The sequence below is a fragment of the Engystomops pustulosus genome, chromosome 8 (genome assembly GCF_040894005.1).
Source record: "Engystomops pustulosus chromosome 8, aEngPut4.maternal, whole genome shotgun sequence".
Classification (NCBI taxonomy): Eukaryota; Metazoa; Chordata; class Amphibia; order Anura; family Leptodactylidae; genus Engystomops; species Engystomops pustulosus.
The window spans coordinates 86,822,377-86,840,329 of NC_092418.1; the positions used below are offsets into that span (position 1 = coordinate 86,822,377).

The window sequence follows — 17,953 nt, forward strand, 5'->3', positions numbered from 1 at the left end:
AAACAAGTGACATGTATATCAGGCAATACATATTGTCACCACTGCAACGTCTAACTATCATTATCATCACCATCACCATCATCATCATCGTTTTCTTACAAATATCCATTTTATATCAGCTAAACACAACAGAAATAAATCCAGAATTTTCCTGATACAGGAACCCGATTTTTTTTGGAATTATAAAAGGGATATTTGTAATGTTTTGCCTGATACACATTATCAGAAGTTATTACACATTAATATAATAACACAGGAAAACTTTTTTGTTTATACTTTGTAGTTATTTGGGGCTGTGGTTCCACATTCAGTTTTTTTATTGCAGTTTTTGAAGCCAAAACCAGGAACAGATCCTACTGGTGTCACTACTGGTCTTGGTTTACAAAAATGGCATGTAAAAACCTAAACGTAAAATCCCAGCCTTACTGTGTACTAAAAAAGCTGGCCATTAACAAAATCCGCCATTTACTTTATACCTACTTCTTAGCTGCAATAAATACATAATACATAAAGAAGCTTCTACACTCTTTATTTTCCCATCTTCTGCACTTAACAACTTTCTTGGCTTTGTGTCTCTATTATTCTTTGTTTCCGTTTCTATGTGTCTTGTTTGTAAAGTGATTAGAGAGCGACTACTTGTTGCTTCTCTTGTTTTGATTTTTAAAGATGCTAAGATGCTCTGTTCATACCCTCTGGCAACTTTAATGATCAGCTTTAAGAAAAATGGCTCAAAATATTTTCCAAACTATTCCCTACACCATTGAAGTATCTGATTGATACAAAGGAAAACAAACTTGTATGTTCTTTCATTGTTCAGGAGCAATATTTCAAAAACAGTATGGCAAGATTGTAGCTTATAGATTACTTAGACAATTATTTTGTGGCTGGTGTCTGTTTTCTCCAGTGACCTTCTAGAACCATATAACAAAAGTTATTTAAGTGCATAAAATTTCCAAAAACCGTAAAAATGTGATAAAATTAAAAACCAGTGAAGGTTATAGCAAATTCAGCATGAAAATCCATCTGAATCATTAAAGAAAGGATGAAAGCAGAGCACATCTTTAAAATGTATGGCTTCAAAAGCAATAAGATAACAGATCTCCTTTTGGATGGGTCAGGTGTCAATTGCAGGATCGGCGATCACAAGTCTGGAGAAAGAATTAACCACAGTTCCTTCACAAAAGATCACCAAACATGTGACAGCTCCCCACTTAAAACCAGCTGAACCTCGAGGGGCGGCGGAAAAAGTTGTCTCTCAACCCTTCTCTTTAACAGAGACAACTGAGGCCTACAAAGCCAGCTATGATGTTGAAATGAAAAGAGATGTAGGTGTGAGCGTTTCAGGTGGCTTTGCACGAGAAGATAGATTTCAGTATCAATATGAGGTTGGTTATCGAGAAACTTCTTCCGCTCCTTTGATTCTTTTTGCATAATGTGCGGCTATAACAAAAATAGTCTTTCTTCTCAACTGCCCTATCTCCTTACTACTTGCTGCTCTCCTAGTGTGTGTATATTATTAGTACTTTACTATGCTTCTAACATGACCATATGCAGGAGAAATCCTATACGTCAGTCCACCCAGTACAGATATATTTAGAGCCATGCCTATAGAAAACTTACCACTCTTCCATATGTTGCAGGCTGAGGAAGCAGCCCGGGTGCCTGAACCGGCAGAAGTCCCTGTTTCTCCACCAACCTTAGTTTCTGTAAGTAATACATTAAAAGAATCTGTTCATCTTAAGTTGGATCCTAGTCTATAGTTGCTCTTAGAATCTTGTTAGCTTAATAGATTCAAAGCAGAATCAATGTGATTCTATTCTTTTTATTAACATAACGTGTCATTCTGAGTTTTACTATTCCTTCCATGTAATAAAAGAGCAGAGATTATTTTTTGAGATTAAATTAATCTAAAATTTTGAAAAGTTAATCCCATGTAAGCATCTATGCCTTCATTGAATTTAGCCCAAATTATCTACTCTTGCTTCTTATCGTGTAACACTTATTAGTACATACATTATTAGTGTATCAGTTAAGAAAATTTATATCCAAAAAGTTTATTATTACTAGTATTTTTTGATTGATTGAGCATCATTATTTCTTTGGTGATGTACATTTAAAACCAATACCCGATGCTACAAATGAAATTGTGTACTTCTATACAATTTGTGTAAAATCTTGTGTTAAATATACATTAAGGGAAGTATATATTTTTCTTGTTCCCAGGGCTTGAAAAATGTGACAGTTCTTGAGGGTGAGTCTGTCACTTTGGAGTGTACCATAGCTGGGTACCCTTCTCCAACTGTGGTTTGGTATCGCGAGGATTACCGAATTGAAAATTCCATTGATTTCCAAATTACCTATGAAGAACAAATTGTCCGCCTTGTGATACGCGAGGCATTTGCTGAAGATAGTGGCCGATTTACTTGTACAGCAACCAACGAGGCAGGAACGGTCAGCACTTCTTGCTACCTCCTCGTTCAAGGTAAGCCAATACCACTTGTTTGAGTTTTTTTTGGGGGGATGGTGATTTAAAATAGCAAGAGGGCTGAATGTTAGAAGCAGCTGCATTTTATTACCTTCCAGTATTTATGGTGGACAACTGCACAGTGACATTTGTAGTCTATTTTTGTGAAGTATGTTTTGCAGGACTGGTCTTTTTGGTGTTGAGTTGTGTGGCTGAAATATTTAGAATGTGTTTAACAATTCATGTACAGGCAGTCCCCGGGTTACGTACAAGATAGGGTCTGGAGGTTTGTTCTTAAGTTGAATTTGTATGTAAGTCGAAACTGTATATTTTATAATTGTAGTTCCAGACAAATTTTTTTCTTGCCCCAGTGACAATTTGAGTTTCAAAATTTTTTGCTGTAATTGGACCAAGGATTATCAATAAAGCTTCATTACAGACACTTTACAGCTGATCATTGCAGTCTGGGACTATAGTAAAGCATCCAGAGAGCTTCACCAGAGGTCACAGTGGGCAGAGGGGTCCGTCTGTAACTATGGGTCGTCTGTAAGTCGGGTGTCCTTAAGTAGGGGACCGCCTGTACTGTAATAAAATGGAAAATACAGATACTTCTGTCAATAAAGTCTGCTTAGGCTGTGAGGAAGTATAACATTGATTTATGTTATTCCTTGTCATGTTGTAAAGGCTTATTACTGGGCAATGATATACTTCAAGTTAAATTAAATTTCTCCCATGGGGTTACCATCACTTTACTTTATGTAGTATAAGAAATATTGTCACATTTGTCTTACTGCGCTATTACGTTGTAAGAAGTAGTTTTAAAGGCCGTTCCCACTTCTTTGGTGCATCATTTTTAGGCTTTTTCTGCCTTAAAATTAGCTTCAAAAATAGCTGAAGTTTCAGGTTAAGAAAGGTTATTTTCACTTGCCAAAAAAATAAATGCATTACTAGTATAAGCATACCCTAATTATTACATTACAGTCAGAATGTTCCAATGTTCCCATTGGAAAGATGAGCTTAGCCTTGGTTTAAATTACTAAAATCTGCCACTAAACCATTTGTGTTCATTTTTTACTTAAAATGCTTTGAATTTAGATTTTAACTACTGCAGTGACTTGGCATTACACAAACCTCTATAGTGAAATTTGATAATGTTGTCGTAGTGTATGTAATTATTTTCACTTAGATTGATTATGGATTTAGTGTCATATATTAATTTATCTTATTGTAATGTACTGTAATAAAAAGGTTAATAACATAAAATAGAAACCACATGCGGTTGGGACCACTAGGAGGATGAGGTTTCCAAATTGCTTTCTACTTGACCTTGGTTTTGCCGGTGGTACTAAACTGTATGGCCAATAAAGAGGACCTTTCAACGAGTTCATTAAACCCAACTCCCATACCCTTTAATAGGCATTGTTCTATAGATCCATGCTTGGCTCAGTTTTTTTTCTCTAGTCCCTACCATTCCTGATTAATTAATATGATTATTTTTCTTCCTCTACTGTGAAGTGGGTGGATCCAGTCTGTTTGCTACAGCCAAAGAACACCTATGTGACAAATATGATTTTTTTTAGCATGTCAGATGATTGGTCCTGGGCTGGAGCAGTCAGCCTGGCTCTGCCCATCTGACGGGAAAGTTACAATATTGATATTGGTTGCTTGGGAATGGTGGGGGAAATAATCAAAATAATAATTGAAAATACCAACGATGCCTAGATCCTATTAAAACTTACAAAGAGCTGGATTTGATGAAAGTGGTGAAATTTCCTCTTTCACAATTTTCTTAATGGAAGTTTTCTGGGTAAAACTGGCAAAATAATAAAGTAGCGTAACAAAGTATTTTGGTGATTGTGCATTTAACTGTGTATTTCACTGCAGTCATTCCTTGCATCTTTATTCTAAAGAATATCAGTTTGTAAAGTTGTGTTAGTTAATGTATTATAGTCTGTCTTCTATTTTAGATATTACCGAATCTTAGATGTACACAATTTATACTCCAGGGAGTTTAATGACAATTATTTAAGAGTTTCCATTTCCAATCTTGACCCTTAAAAAAATAGCATTCGGCATAAGATGCTTTTAATTTTATTGAGGAATGGATCAGTAACATGTTTGTGTTAAAAAGTTACAGAAGACATTAGAAGGGAGACAACCTTAATGTTTAATGCGTTATTTACATATCATTTTTATGATGATTTTGATGTTAGACATGTAAGACATGGGGAAATGTACATCATTGATATCAAGATGTAAGACCAAACTAGTGGTTTTTCCCAGGTCATGGTATTGCTTCCATTACAGGAAGGTAATGGGAATTTGAGAAGGGTAAATTGTTAGAACCTTATTTGGAGGCCTGCAAATTCTGCTGAACTGAAGATTTTTTTGGGGCAGGGAGTGAACGGTATTGCACCTGTTCTTGTTCTAAAATAATTATCTGTCGTGGCTAAACTGGTATCTTGGTGTTGACATGTGGACATGTGGTGTAGATGGTTGCACTTTGATCAGTGCTTGTTGTGACTTCTTTGAACTGAGGGTGGAGTTGACTGTATAATATTTGTGAGTCTACTGGAGTATTTACTTATAGCTGAGTTCTACATTTACTGTAATTGTATATCTAGAGGTTGAAATCACAAGTCAAAAAGCTTATAATTAAGAATTTTTCCAACCTTGTACTTTTCTTTTCTTCCAGTCTCTGAAGAGTATGAAGCAAGAGAAACTATAACTGAAAAAATGACAGAAGAAAAACAGTAATTATTTTTATATTTTCTTTTTAATGTTTTTGTTATACAGATGCCGTCGCTGGTTAACATGACTAAATGTGAAGGTAACTCACAGAAAATGTGCAGTTCCCTGCATTCACTTAAACTATGAACTGTGTTTTCATGTCTGTTTAACAGGTTAAGCCAGTCATGTTACCCAGCGCTATATCTGTATATAATTTAATGGGTGATTACATTAAAACTTTTTCTCCATATTAATATTGTAATTGAATATATATATATATATATCATATATACAATGTGTATCCACAAATAACAGATACTAACTGTTAAGATGTATATAGAGATATCTGTTGTCCAATGTCTGATCACTTGGGGCTCTTACTACTGGGAATTCACTAGAATGGAGGGTTATTCCGGAGAAGTTAAGGCAGGCATGCTGCTAAGAAGGTGGAGCAGGGGTCTCAGAATATTAATTCTAATATCTAGCTAGACCCTTAGGGTTAAGGTGTTTCTCCTACAGATAGGTGATATGGGTAAATGTTGGGAACACCGGTTAAAAATGGTTATTCCCATGATTGTGCAGAATTAATGGGCTACGAATCAGATACATTGGCCAAGTCAGATGCCACGTCTACCTACAAATACAGAAATAACCACGTGTTTTAGTACAACATTGTTTGGTTGTGGATAATGGAATATAAAATAAAGATGAAAAGAAGAAGGTAAAGGATAAAACTGAAGTGAACACAAATAATTGTCAGTTCTTAAATGAAAAATGGTCTCTTTACAGGATAACAGAGGAACAAAAGATGGAAGTAGAGCTGACTGCTCCTGAAACTGGAGAAGGAGTAGCTCCCTACTTCATCAGAAAGCCAACAGTCCAGAAGCTAGTTGAGGGAGGCCGGGTAATTTTTGAATGTCAGATAGGAGGAAACCCCAAGCCACATATTTATTGGAAAAAGGCTGGAGTTCCCCTAACTACTGGATACAGGTATTAAACCACACATGACAAATCATGTATTTAGAAATTTACATACTTACCAAAATGTATTTTTATTTAAGTTTAATTTTATAATTATAACTTTAAGAATTCAACTTTCTATAAAGAAATGACAATTTGTATACCTATTATTATTGCAGCGATAATATGATGTATAAATTTCATAAGATGATGTGAAAATAAAAACAAACTATATGTATAATAAGTATATTGTGTCCTTATAGATATAAAGTCTCATATAACAAGGAAACTGGAGACTGCAAACTTGAAATTTCTATGACTTTTGCCGATGATGCTGGAGAATACAGTGTTGTTATTCGTAATAAACATGGAGAAGTTACTGAAACTACAAATCTACTAGAAGAAGGTATGGAAGAATCTTTATTTAAAAAAATATATTGTTGTACATTTTTATGCTTAATTAATTACTTACATTAATTAATTACTTACATTAATTACTTACATTTTTGATTTGTTGCCTCTCAACAGCTGAATATGACTCTCTTATGAGAATGCACGAAGAAGCAACTCCGTATGTACCTGAACCAAAAGTAGCTGAAGTGGCACCCGTGGCACCTCGAGTTGAATATGATAAGGAATACGAAAGAGAGCAGGCCCTTATCAGAAAGAAGATGGCAAAGGACACCACTTTAGTAAAAACTACCATTCATGCCGAGGTAAATAAAAATTTGTAAAATATATGACGGGATTGGCAAGAACACAACAGTAAGCTTTGAATACATCATAGAACCACAAAGACATATAGCATATCCCATTTTAATTACAGGGACTAGCTGCAAAAGTTGTAATATTTTTAGAGCATTTCAAATTAATATGACTAATTTGTGATATATCTTTGAGTCAAAACACAATTTTACAAATTTGCGTAAAGGGATGAATACATTAATTAACAATCATTGTTAAGTTAAAATCCAATGCTATTTTTGCAGGAGTACCAGCTAACTGCTTTTGAAGAGAAACTGATTAGAGAAATTGAATACAGAATTATCAAGATCAGTTTAGAAGAACTTCTTGAAGAAGACGGAGAAGAGATGATCGTCGATGTTCCGGAATCTGAAATTATCGAGTCAGGATTTGATATCAGAGTGAAAAGTTACCAGATCCTTGAAGGAATGGGGGTCACCTTCCACTGTAAGATGTCTGGCTACCCATTACCAAAGGTACTTAAATAATTTCTATTTAGTGAAAGTCTAATTAAAATTTCTGATTTGTCACTATGAAATATTTAGTTGCACTTTAATCCTATGCCATGATGTCTATATATACTGTGGCAGATCTACTATGGTATGCCTTGTCTGCCATTTTTCCCTGTCTGTTTGTTTGCTTTTCTGTCCCACGTGTCACTTTGGGATGGAGAGCAGGGCAGATGGGGGGCATGCAGGGTCCAGCCTCTTAGTAAATCTGGGTGCAATCTTAGTAGATCACCACCATTTAGAGTACAGTTTTATTATAAAATGTGTGCCCTATTTGTTAACTATGATTGGGCTTTATAAAAAAAAAAGAGATAGTATAAGCTGTGGAATTTTCATCAAGAGCTCCTCTAATATTGAATTATTCAATTTGTTTTCCCATTTATTGCAGATTGCATGGTTCAAGGATGGTAAACGCATTAAACAGGGAGGACGCTATCAAATGGAGACCCTATCGGATGGAAGGGCCAGTCTGCGCATCCCTGTCCTATTGACTGAAGATGAGGGTATTTATACCGCCTTGGCCAGTAATGTCAAAGCAAATGCCATTTGCTCAGGAAAACTGTATGTGGAGCCAGTGGCACCAACTGGAGGTCCAGCTTATATACCAGCCCCAGAAGCTGTGAAGAGAATAAGGTAGTGTATATTTTGAAATGGATGTTCTGCATCAGGTTCATTGCTCTAGATTGTCTGTTCAAAAATATAATGTATATCCTTTTGTCAAATTACAGGTCTGTATCTCCAAGGTCACCAAGTCGCTCCCCTGGACGTTCTCCAGCACGTTCTCCTGCTCGCCGATTGGATGAAACTGATGAGTCCCAGTTGGAAAGATTATACAAACCAGTTTTTGTCTTGAAACCTGCATCCTTCAAATGTTCTGAAGGTCAAACTGCAAGATTTGACTTAAAAGTTGTTGGAAGACCAATGCCTGAAACATATTGGTTCCACAACGGTAACTTATTTTTTACTGTATTCTTTGAATTTTCTAATATGATACCTGTTTTGTTTTATTTTTTGTTTTAATTAAAATTCTATTTTATTACATTTTTGTCATCAGGTCAACAAATTGTCAATGACTATACACATAAAATTGTCGTCAAGGAAGATGGGACACAGTCCCTTATCATTGTCCCAGCTATGCCAACTGATTCTGGAGAATGGACTGTTATAGCTCAGAACAGAGCTGGCAAAACTTCAGTCTCAATGACATTGACTGTGGAAGGTACAATATTTTTGCATTGTTTCCATAGTCTGAGAAATTTTGCTATTAGTACTTGAGTTGAATCTGGGGTTGTTTGTTTTCTTTGCAGCAAAGGAACATTTACAAAGACCACAATTTGTGGAAAAACTTAAAAATGTCAGTATCAAAGAAGGCAGTAAGCTGGAAATGTCTGTGAAAGCTGTAGGCAACCCCAATCCTGATATTGTGTGGCTGAAGAACAGCGACATTGTAGCTCCTCACAAATTTCCAAACATAATGTGAGTATATGGTGATATAATATGCCATTTCTTAACTTGTTTTATAGTAATGATGCTAATTTAAATTATCTATTCTTTACAGAATTGATGGAAACAAAGGACAAGCAGCACTTAAAATTCAGTCTGTAGCTGGAAAAGACTCTGCATGGTATACTGCCACTGCCATTAATAAAGCCGGACGTGACACAACTAGATGTAAAGTAAATGTTGAGGTTGAATTTGCAGAACCTGAACCAGAGAGAAAACTAATCATTCCAAAGGGAACATACAAGGCAAAAGAAATTGCAGCTCCAGAGCTAGAGCCCTTACATCTTCGTTATGGTCAGGAACAATGGGAAGAAGGAGATCTCTATGACAAAGAGAAACAACAAAAGCCATTCTTTAAGAAGAAGCTGACTTCAGTAAGGCTCAAGCGATTCGGGCCTTCCCACTTTGAGTGTCGTCTTACACCAATTGGAGACCCAACAATGGTAGTTGAATGGCTTCATGATGGAAAGCCATTAGCTGCTGCTAACAGGCTCCGCATGGTCAATGAGTTTGGCTATTGTAGTCTTGACTTTGAAGTTGCTTACCCCAGAGATAGTGGTGTTATTACTTGCAGGGCTACCAATAAATACGGAACAGACCATACATCAGCTACCTTAATTGTAAAAGATGAGAAGAGCCTTGTTGAGGAAACTCAACTTCCAGAGGGCAGGCAAAGTATGCAAAGAATTGAGGAGCTGGAAAGGCTGGCACACGAAGGTGCCCTGGTAGGCGTAACAGAAGACGTAAAGGAAAAGCAAAAACCAGAAATTGTTTTGTTTCCTGAACCCGCAAGAGTTTATGAAGGAGAAATTGCAAGATTCCGGTGTCGTGTTACTGGTTATCCACAACCAAAAGTAAATTGGTACCTGAATGGGCAGCTTATCCGTAAAAGCAAAAGATTCAGACTTCGTTATGATGGTATATATTACCTTGAAATTGTTGATTGCAAATCTTACGATTCTGGTGATGTTAAAGTTACAGCAGAAAACCCTGAGGGGGCTGTTGAACATTCAGTAAAATTAGAGATTCAGCAGAAAGAAGATTTTAGGTCTGTACTTAGGAGAACACATGAGCCAAAAGTTTCTGCTCCTCCAACTGAGGCAGGAAAACTTCCATTTGAAGTAAAAAAAGTAGAAGCAGGAGGCAAAGAATTTGTAAAACTCAAGAGGGCTGAAAGAATTACTCATGACAAAATCTCTGAAGAATCTGAAGAATTGCGCAGCAAATTTAAACGCAGGACAGAAGAAGGATATTATGAAGCGATTACGGCTGTTGAGCTGAAATCACGCAAAAAAGATGAAGCATACGAGGAAATGCTCAAGAAGACAAAAGATGATCTCCTTCATTTCACCAAAGAGCTAACTGAAGAGGAAAAGAAAGCTCTTGAAGTTGAAGGCAAAATCACTATTCCAACTTTCAAGCCTGACAGAGTTGAGCTATCCCCAAGCATGGAAGCTCCCAAGATATTTGAAAGAATCGCTAGTCAAACAGTTGCTCAAGGAGCTGAAGCTCACTTCCGTGTCCGTGTTGTCGGAAAGCCAGACCCAGAGTGCCAATGGTTCAAAAATGGTGTCAAGGTTGAAAGATCAGAACGCATTTACTGGTACTGGCCAGAAGATAATGTGTGTGAATTGGTTATCCGAGATGTTGTTGCCGAAGATTCTGCCAGCATCATGGTGAAAGCCATCAATGTAGCTGGAGAAACCTCAAGTCATGCATTTTTGCTTGTTCAAGGTGAGACATCTCTAATTAGTATTTTTTTCTTAACATAAAAACTGTCTGGATTTTTTTTCCTGAACTAACATGATATTTATTCACATGTAGGCAAACAGTTAATCACATTCACACAAGCATTACAAGATCTGACAGCAAAGGAAAAAGACTCCCTGGCAACCTTTGAGTGTGAAACATCAGAGCCATTCGTAAAAGTGAAATGGTTCAAAAATGGAGTGGAAATTCACTCTGGTGATAAGTACAGAATGCATTCTGAAAGAAAAGTCCATTTCCTTTCAGTCCTTGTAATTGATATGTCTGATGCTGATGAGTACAGTTGTGTCCTTAAAGAAGATGAGTCTGTGAAGACAACTGCTAAACTCATTGTTGAAGGTAAGGAAGTGCTTTACCAATATGATATAAAATAACTTTATGACCCTATTGCATAAATGTAACGTGGTCTTAAATACCCAATTGCTTTACAGGAACACCTGTTGAGTTTACCAAAGAACTTGAGGATATTGAGGTTCCAGAAACTCATTCCGGAGAGCTTGAATGTCAAATTTCTCTTGAAGACGCGGAGGGTAAATGGTACCGCGGTGACGAAGAAATAAAAATTAATGGCAAATATGTGACTACATCTCGTCGAGGACGTCATGTTCTTACAATTAAAGATGTCACAAAGGAAGATCAAGGAGAGTACAGTTTTGTGGTTGCTGGAAAAAAGACCACTGCACATATGAAAGTGAAATGTAAGACTATCGTATGAAATTAATTGAAAAACATTACTTGCTACTTTATTTTTTTTTTGAGAGATCTCACTTTATATGTTGTTTTTCTTCACAGCTCGTCCTATTTCAATCATACAAGGTCTCTCTGATCAGAAAGTATGTGATGGGGACATTGCTCAGTTAGAAGTTAAAGTATCTGCAGAAAATGCGGAAGGAGTCTGGTTGAAAGATGGAGAAGAGATACAGCCCAGTGATCGTATTCATATTGTAATTGACAAGCAATCACATATGTTACTTATCGAAGATGCTACTTCTGATGATATTGGAAAATATACCTTTTCTATACCAGAAATGGATCTTTCCACATCTGGACATTTATCTGTTTACAGTAAGTGTTAACATTTATCACTAAATATCTAGATTTCCCAACTGTGGTATATAAGTCATGTTACAAATATAAAATTTACATTCCATAGGTGTTGAGATTGTCATACCTCTGAAAGATGTTCATACAATAGAGGGAACTAAGGCTGTCCTTGAATGTAAAGTGTCAGTTCCTGACATGACATCCGCTAAATGGTCCATCAATGATCAAGAAATTAAACCTGATGAGCGTGTGCAAGCAATTGCCAAGGGTGCCAAGCAGAGGCTGGTATTTTCAAGAGCTCATGCTTCAGATGAAGGACAAGTCAAGCTCATGATTGGTAAAGTGGAATCGACCTGCAAACTTACCGTGGAAAGTAAGTATACCTAATGATTAGTTATTGAGGTTAACATGCCTATGAAACTAGCAATAATTTCATACTAGGAAACATTTTTTTTTTACTGCTCTCAAAAAACCTCAAAGTTGCATTTATTAATAATATTCATTCTTACCTTACAGAAATTACAATCATTAAAGGATTAAGTGACCAAACTTGTACAGAGACACAAAATGTAACCTTGGAGGTTGAATTGTCCCATGCTGGAGTTGATGCCCTATGGCTCTTCAGAAATGAAGAACTTAAGCCAAGTCCAAAGTACAAGATTGAGTCCAAGGGCAAGACATACACACTTACCATTACTGATATGATGAAAGATGAAGAGGGACAGTATACATTCTTTGCTGGAGAACAGCAAACTAGTGGAAAAATAACAGTTTCAGGTACATCACAAATACATTAAAATTGAAACATATGTATTGTAAATCATTGTACTTTTTTCTTAGTGTTTTCATTAATTATTCCTTTAGGTGGTGCTATAAGCAAGCCACTGGTGGACCTTACAGTTGCTGAATCACAGCAAGCAGTATTCGAGTGTGAAGTAGCTAATCCAGACTCCAAGGGACAATGGCTAAGAGAAGGAAAACCAATTTCCTTTACTGACAGCATAAAAAGTGAATCAGTCGGTGCCAAGAGACAGCTTATAATTCCCATCAGCAAACTTGAAGATATTGGAGAATACACCTATCAAGTTGCAACATCCAAAACATCTGCAAAACTCAAAGTTGAAGGTGAGCTGATCATATGCAAAATTATAAATACTATGTACTGTGTTATTTTGGTCTTGTTACATTGTCAGACTTGGTCCAGAGGAGAATAGCAGTACTGGCACTAATGCTGGTCTATGGTGCTCCCTCTACAATCTGAAAAAAGATCACTTGCCTTTCAAAACATTTATAGTATTCACTTGTAATACTGGAATTTTATTCTGTTTTTGTAGCTGTCAAGATCAAGAAGACTCTGAAGAACCAAACTGTTACTGAGACACAAGATGCTATTTTCAGCGTGGAACTTACTCACCCTGATGTCAAAGGAGCTCAGTGGATCAAAAATGGGGTTGAACTGCAATCCAATGACAAGTATGAAATCACAGTTAAAGGAACAGTGCACACCTTAAGAGTCAAAAACTGTATAGTTCCTGATGAGTCCGTTTACAGCTTCAAGCTTGGAAAGGTTGGCGCTAATGCCAGACTCCATGTTGAGAGTAAGTTATTGACTCTAAAGTATGAATATCTTCAAGGTTACAACCTTAGCAGCTACTATAATATACTATTATCTATTTTCTTTTAGCTGTGAAAATTATTAAGAAACCCAAGGATGTGACAGCATTGGAAAACACACCAGCAACATTTGAACTTAGCGTTTCTCACGATACTGTTCCAGTCAGATGGCTCTACAAGAATGTGGAGCTAAAACCAAGTGACAAGCATAAAATAGTATCAGAACGTAAAGTTCATAAGCTCGTCTTGCAGAATGTGACTCTTGATGATGCTGGCGAATACACTGCTGTCGTTGGACAACTTGAGTGCAAAGCCAAGCTTTTTGTTGAATGTAAGGAAATTCCCAATATCGCTTTTGTCCACACTGCATATGTTAACGTATGCTGGCCTTGAAGATCTTTTGCGTGATAAATATACGATTTCTGTTTTTCCTTAGCTCTCCATATCACAAAGACTATGAAGAACATTGAGGTCCCTGAAACCAAAACTGCCTCCTTCCAATGTGAGGTGTCTCACTTCAATGTGCCCTCCGTTTGGTTGAAGAATGGAGTTGAAATTGAAATGAGCGAGAAGTTTAAGATTGTGGTTCAGGGAAAACTGCACCAACTGATTATCATGAATACAAGCAGTGAAGATTCCGCTGAATATACATTTGTCTGTGGAAATGACAAAGTCAGCGCCACTTTAACAGTGAAACGTATGTATAGTTCATTATAACCCAAATTTAATACGTCCTTACCCAGAGTTAGGATGACTTCCCCCTAACTTAAATCAAATACCCTACAAAGAAGGGGAACTCATAAATTCTATGCTAAAAAATTACTTTTTATTTCATTGATATTGAGACAAAAACACACATTAACGAAGTTTTTACAAAAATTTAAAACTGATCCCAAGAATAAGGTAGAGCCAGGCAACCCAGCTAAAGCAGACCCGTATTACATTTTGTATAGTGTTGCTAATACTCTTACGTGCCAATACTTAGTTCATACCGACATCTCTATTCATTAATCCAAAAATCCCTTTCTACAGTGAATATTAGGCTAATTATTACCTTGCTGCTATGGCTGCCGTCCGCCCCTCGCCCCTCGTATGTATAGTTCAGCCTTTTAAATTTTTACTTACAGTCCATAATATTGAATAATTCACTACTCATTACTATACTATACTATTACTATATTAAAGGAATTGAGTAGAAACTATTTTCCAGAAATCTGGAATACAATTCTGAAATCTGTTCTGAATTACATTGGAATGTTTGCAAACGCTCAATAAGAAGACTGTATAGATTTTGTTATTCTGAAATAATTCAGGAAGAAAAATCAGAAAAATAGGTAAACTCACTGTTTGACCGAATTTTTCTAAATCTTTGATTTATTTTTATTTTTAGCTATCCTGATTACTTCTATGTTGAAAGATATTAATGCCGAAGAGAAAGACACCATCACTTTTGAGGTGACTGTAAACCATGAAGGTATCACTTACAAATGGCTGAAGAATGGTGTTGAAATCAAGTCTACAGACCGTTGCCAGATAAAAGCTAAACAACAGTCCCATTCTCTTACAATCCGAAATGTCCACTTTGGCGATGCTGCAGAATACAGCTTTGTTGCTGGAAATGCGGTATCTAAGGCTAACTTGTATGTTGAAGGTAAGCTAATTTTTTCATTTGAAATATACCATGGGTAATTTGATTTACTTTCCACAGGGTTTGTGGCATATAGATGTACTGTTTATAACAAACATAGGCATGCAGTTCATTATTTACATAAAAAATGGGAATTTATTAGGGACCGATTTGGCAAGCTCTGTGTAGCGCTACGTAATCTGTGTGCGCTATATAAATAAAGGAATTATTATTATTATTAAGGATAAACAGTATCAAACTGCACAAGAGGAATTTGTAAGAAATAAATCTTACCTAAGCAGGATACCACAATAGGTACGACTTTGGGTGTAGAGAAACAATCAAAAGTAAACTAAATTAGAACACAGAAATAAAATAAAGACCATGGCACAAATATACCATGCATGGGGTGCCAGTTTTCTGGCCTGCAAGGCATGAAAATTTCAGAAACCCAGGCACACACCATTTTGTAACTTATTGCCGCTTATGCCCCACAAATGCAAGGCGTCCCAAAATGTTGCTATAACTTGCTTTAAAAAACTGGTGTAGTTAATAGCTAAAATCTTACGCTGATCTCTATGTTTTTACGAAGATTTTGCAAATGCAACATGGTATCTATGTATATCTTAGGTATTTGAGCATTAATTTACTGCATTCCTTTCCTTTAGCCCGTCACATTGAATTCAGAAAACCTATAAAAGAGATTAAAGTGCTTGAAAAGAAAAGAGCAACCTTTGAGTGTGAAATATCTGAACCAGATTTGAACGTTCAGTGGATGAAGGATGGTCAAGAACTCCAAATTACTGAGAGGTAAATTTGCTTCTACCGTTTTTAAAATATTTTTTTAAATATATGGTATTTCTCTCAGTATAAAGTACATACTGTATATGTTAGAAGAAAGGAGAAATAGAAAATAAATATTCTACCTAGGAATTCTGGCACAATCTACATTTGCCACAACATTAGACAGTCTAGTTTAAATAAGGGCGATGAAAATATTAAGACTAGTTAGATTGCCCCAAATTTTTAGATTCTGTAATCATATGATGGAGTGAATACTATGTCATTATTCTTGCAAAAATATTGGAATCAATATTCAAACCCGCCTTTGTCAATGGAACCCATCAGTTAATATTAATAGAACATAACCTTCATAGCTGCCATGTCTTATTTTGAATATTTTACAATATATCTGAAAGTTATCATTACTATTTGATAAATTTTTTTTACATATGTTTTGTGCCTCTTTCAATTTAGGGTAAAAATCCAGAGTGAAAGATATGTTCACCGTCTAGTGATTCCTTCTGTCCGCATGTCTGATGCCGGACAATACTCTGCAGTTGCCGGAGGTAATATGTCCACTGCCAGTTTGCACGTAGAAGGCCGTGACGTCCGTATCACACCAGCTCGTAAACAGATTGAGGTATTTATCCTAAAAAAATCATATAAACTCTTAGAGAAGTTTAAGAGATTAGATGACGTTCATCTAGATTAAAACGTCACTCATGCATTTACTCATTTATTCACTCTTTTATCTATTCATACTCATAGGCCGTTGAGAGACAAAGAGCCGTGGTTGAATTTGAAGTCAATGAGGATGATGTAGATGCTCGTTGGCTTAAGGACGGCATTGAGATCAATTTCCATATTGAAGAGAGATATGAATATGTTGTGGAGAGACGTGTGCATCGCATGTTCATCTCAGAAACCCGGATGACTGATAGTGGAGAATATACCATTTTGGCTGGCAAAAACAGGAGCTCTGTCACTCTTTATGTAAATGGTAGGTGAATGAATATTAACTATGTAGTTTATTCTATTGTGCCATTAAATTTGTACAATATATTAAAGTACATGACTGCTAAAAACAACCATTTAGACAAACAGTCACACTTATTAATAGTCATGTAGCTAAACATTAGTGTTGTTTTTCCAACAGCTCCAGAACCACCTGTAATAGTAAAGCTTCTTGAACCTGTGCATGTTGAATCCGGAAAGCCTGCACGCTTCTGTACTGTAGTGACGGGAAAACCACAGCCCACTGTTGCATGGTTTAAAGACTCAACAAAGCTTTCTGCTGGTTTCAAGTGCAAGTTCCTTCATGATGGACAGGAATATACCTTATTACTCATTGAAGCCTTCCCTGAAGATGCAGCATTGTACACATGCGAAGCAAGCAATGACTCTGGAATGGCCAGCACATCTGCAACACTGACTGTTGAAGGTAAAGTAGATATATAAAGGGGATGAACACATGGAGCCTGGCACGTACAGTAACATACAAGGCTGGATCCAGGCCTCATGTAGTAGAGTCCTTGAGGGTTCTTTCAAATTTATATTTTTAAAAAGATCAATCAGATTGATCCTTTCTTGCGTAATATTTTATAACAATGGAGTATAATCTGATCTATGTATTTGTTAATTACAGAGGTGGTCTCACCAGATTTAGAAGCTCCAGTCAACCCACCTGAAATCATCTCACCTCTCCGTGATGCCATCACTGCAGAAGGACAGTCTGCAATCTTCCAAGTTCGTGTCTCTGGCTCAGGTAAGTTCAATGATGAACCACTACATATAGAAAACTAAATGATAAAGCTGAGGAAACAATAAATTAAAGGGGTATTCTCGTCTGTGCATTCACATTCTGTTTTATTAATCTGCCATATATAAACATTTCTTCAATTAGAAAAATCTTCCTGTGTGAAGATCATTTCTCATAAATGTAGCCATATGGTCCCTTTGAAACAAGACTGTGTCCTTGGATACGACCACCTCTGCTGGAGTGATTGCACAAAGAAAGTAAACATTTTTGTATATGAAATGTCCGTGAGTTACTGCATGTCCCCCAGCTGTCCTGTGGTACTGAACCCTGAGTCCAGGTGGCCAGACAGGGCTCAATAGCGCATGTTAGGCCACTGCTGCCAAAATGTGAGGTGGTCGTATCCGAGGAAGCCATCTCGTTTCTAGGGGACAACATGGCTACATTTATGA

General features: G+C 36.5%; 1 protein-coding gene across 1 annotated transcript in view; it reads left to right on the forward strand.

Moving 5' to 3' along the window:
* The window catches only part of TTN (titin), a 222,911-nt gene that overhangs the window by 18,553 nt on the left and 186,405 nt on the right, over positions 1-17,953 (forward strand). Inside the window, exons 13-40 of the mRNA XM_072122667.1 lie at positions 1,119-1,385; positions 1,641-1,706; positions 2,224-2,482; positions 5,160-5,217; positions 5,984-6,184; positions 6,418-6,560; positions 6,683-6,870; positions 7,144-7,374; positions 7,796-8,040; positions 8,136-8,356; positions 8,462-8,626; positions 8,715-8,883; positions 8,966-10,644; positions 10,735-11,016; positions 11,109-11,375; positions 11,470-11,742; positions 11,831-12,094; positions 12,238-12,498; positions 12,586-12,846; positions 13,056-13,319; positions 13,406-13,666; positions 13,772-14,032; positions 14,726-14,986; positions 15,631-15,772; positions 16,220-16,385; positions 16,514-16,745; positions 16,902-17,186; positions 17,391-17,510. Of these exons, the coding sequence (XP_071978768.1) occupies positions 1,119-1,385; positions 1,641-1,706; positions 2,224-2,482; positions 5,160-5,217; positions 5,984-6,184; positions 6,418-6,560; positions 6,683-6,870; positions 7,144-7,374; positions 7,796-8,040; positions 8,136-8,356; positions 8,462-8,626; positions 8,715-8,883; positions 8,966-10,644; positions 10,735-11,016; positions 11,109-11,375; positions 11,470-11,742; positions 11,831-12,094; positions 12,238-12,498; positions 12,586-12,846; positions 13,056-13,319; positions 13,406-13,666; positions 13,772-14,032; positions 14,726-14,986; positions 15,631-15,772; positions 16,220-16,385; positions 16,514-16,745; positions 16,902-17,186; positions 17,391-17,510 (7,492 nt within the window). The remainder of the gene's footprint in view (positions 1-1,118; positions 1,386-1,640; positions 1,707-2,223; positions 2,483-5,159; positions 5,218-5,983; positions 6,185-6,417; positions 6,561-6,682; positions 6,871-7,143; positions 7,375-7,795; positions 8,041-8,135; positions 8,357-8,461; positions 8,627-8,714; positions 8,884-8,965; positions 10,645-10,734; positions 11,017-11,108; positions 11,376-11,469; positions 11,743-11,830; positions 12,095-12,237; positions 12,499-12,585; positions 12,847-13,055; positions 13,320-13,405; positions 13,667-13,771; positions 14,033-14,725; positions 14,987-15,630; positions 15,773-16,219; positions 16,386-16,513; positions 16,746-16,901; positions 17,187-17,390; positions 17,511-17,953) is intronic.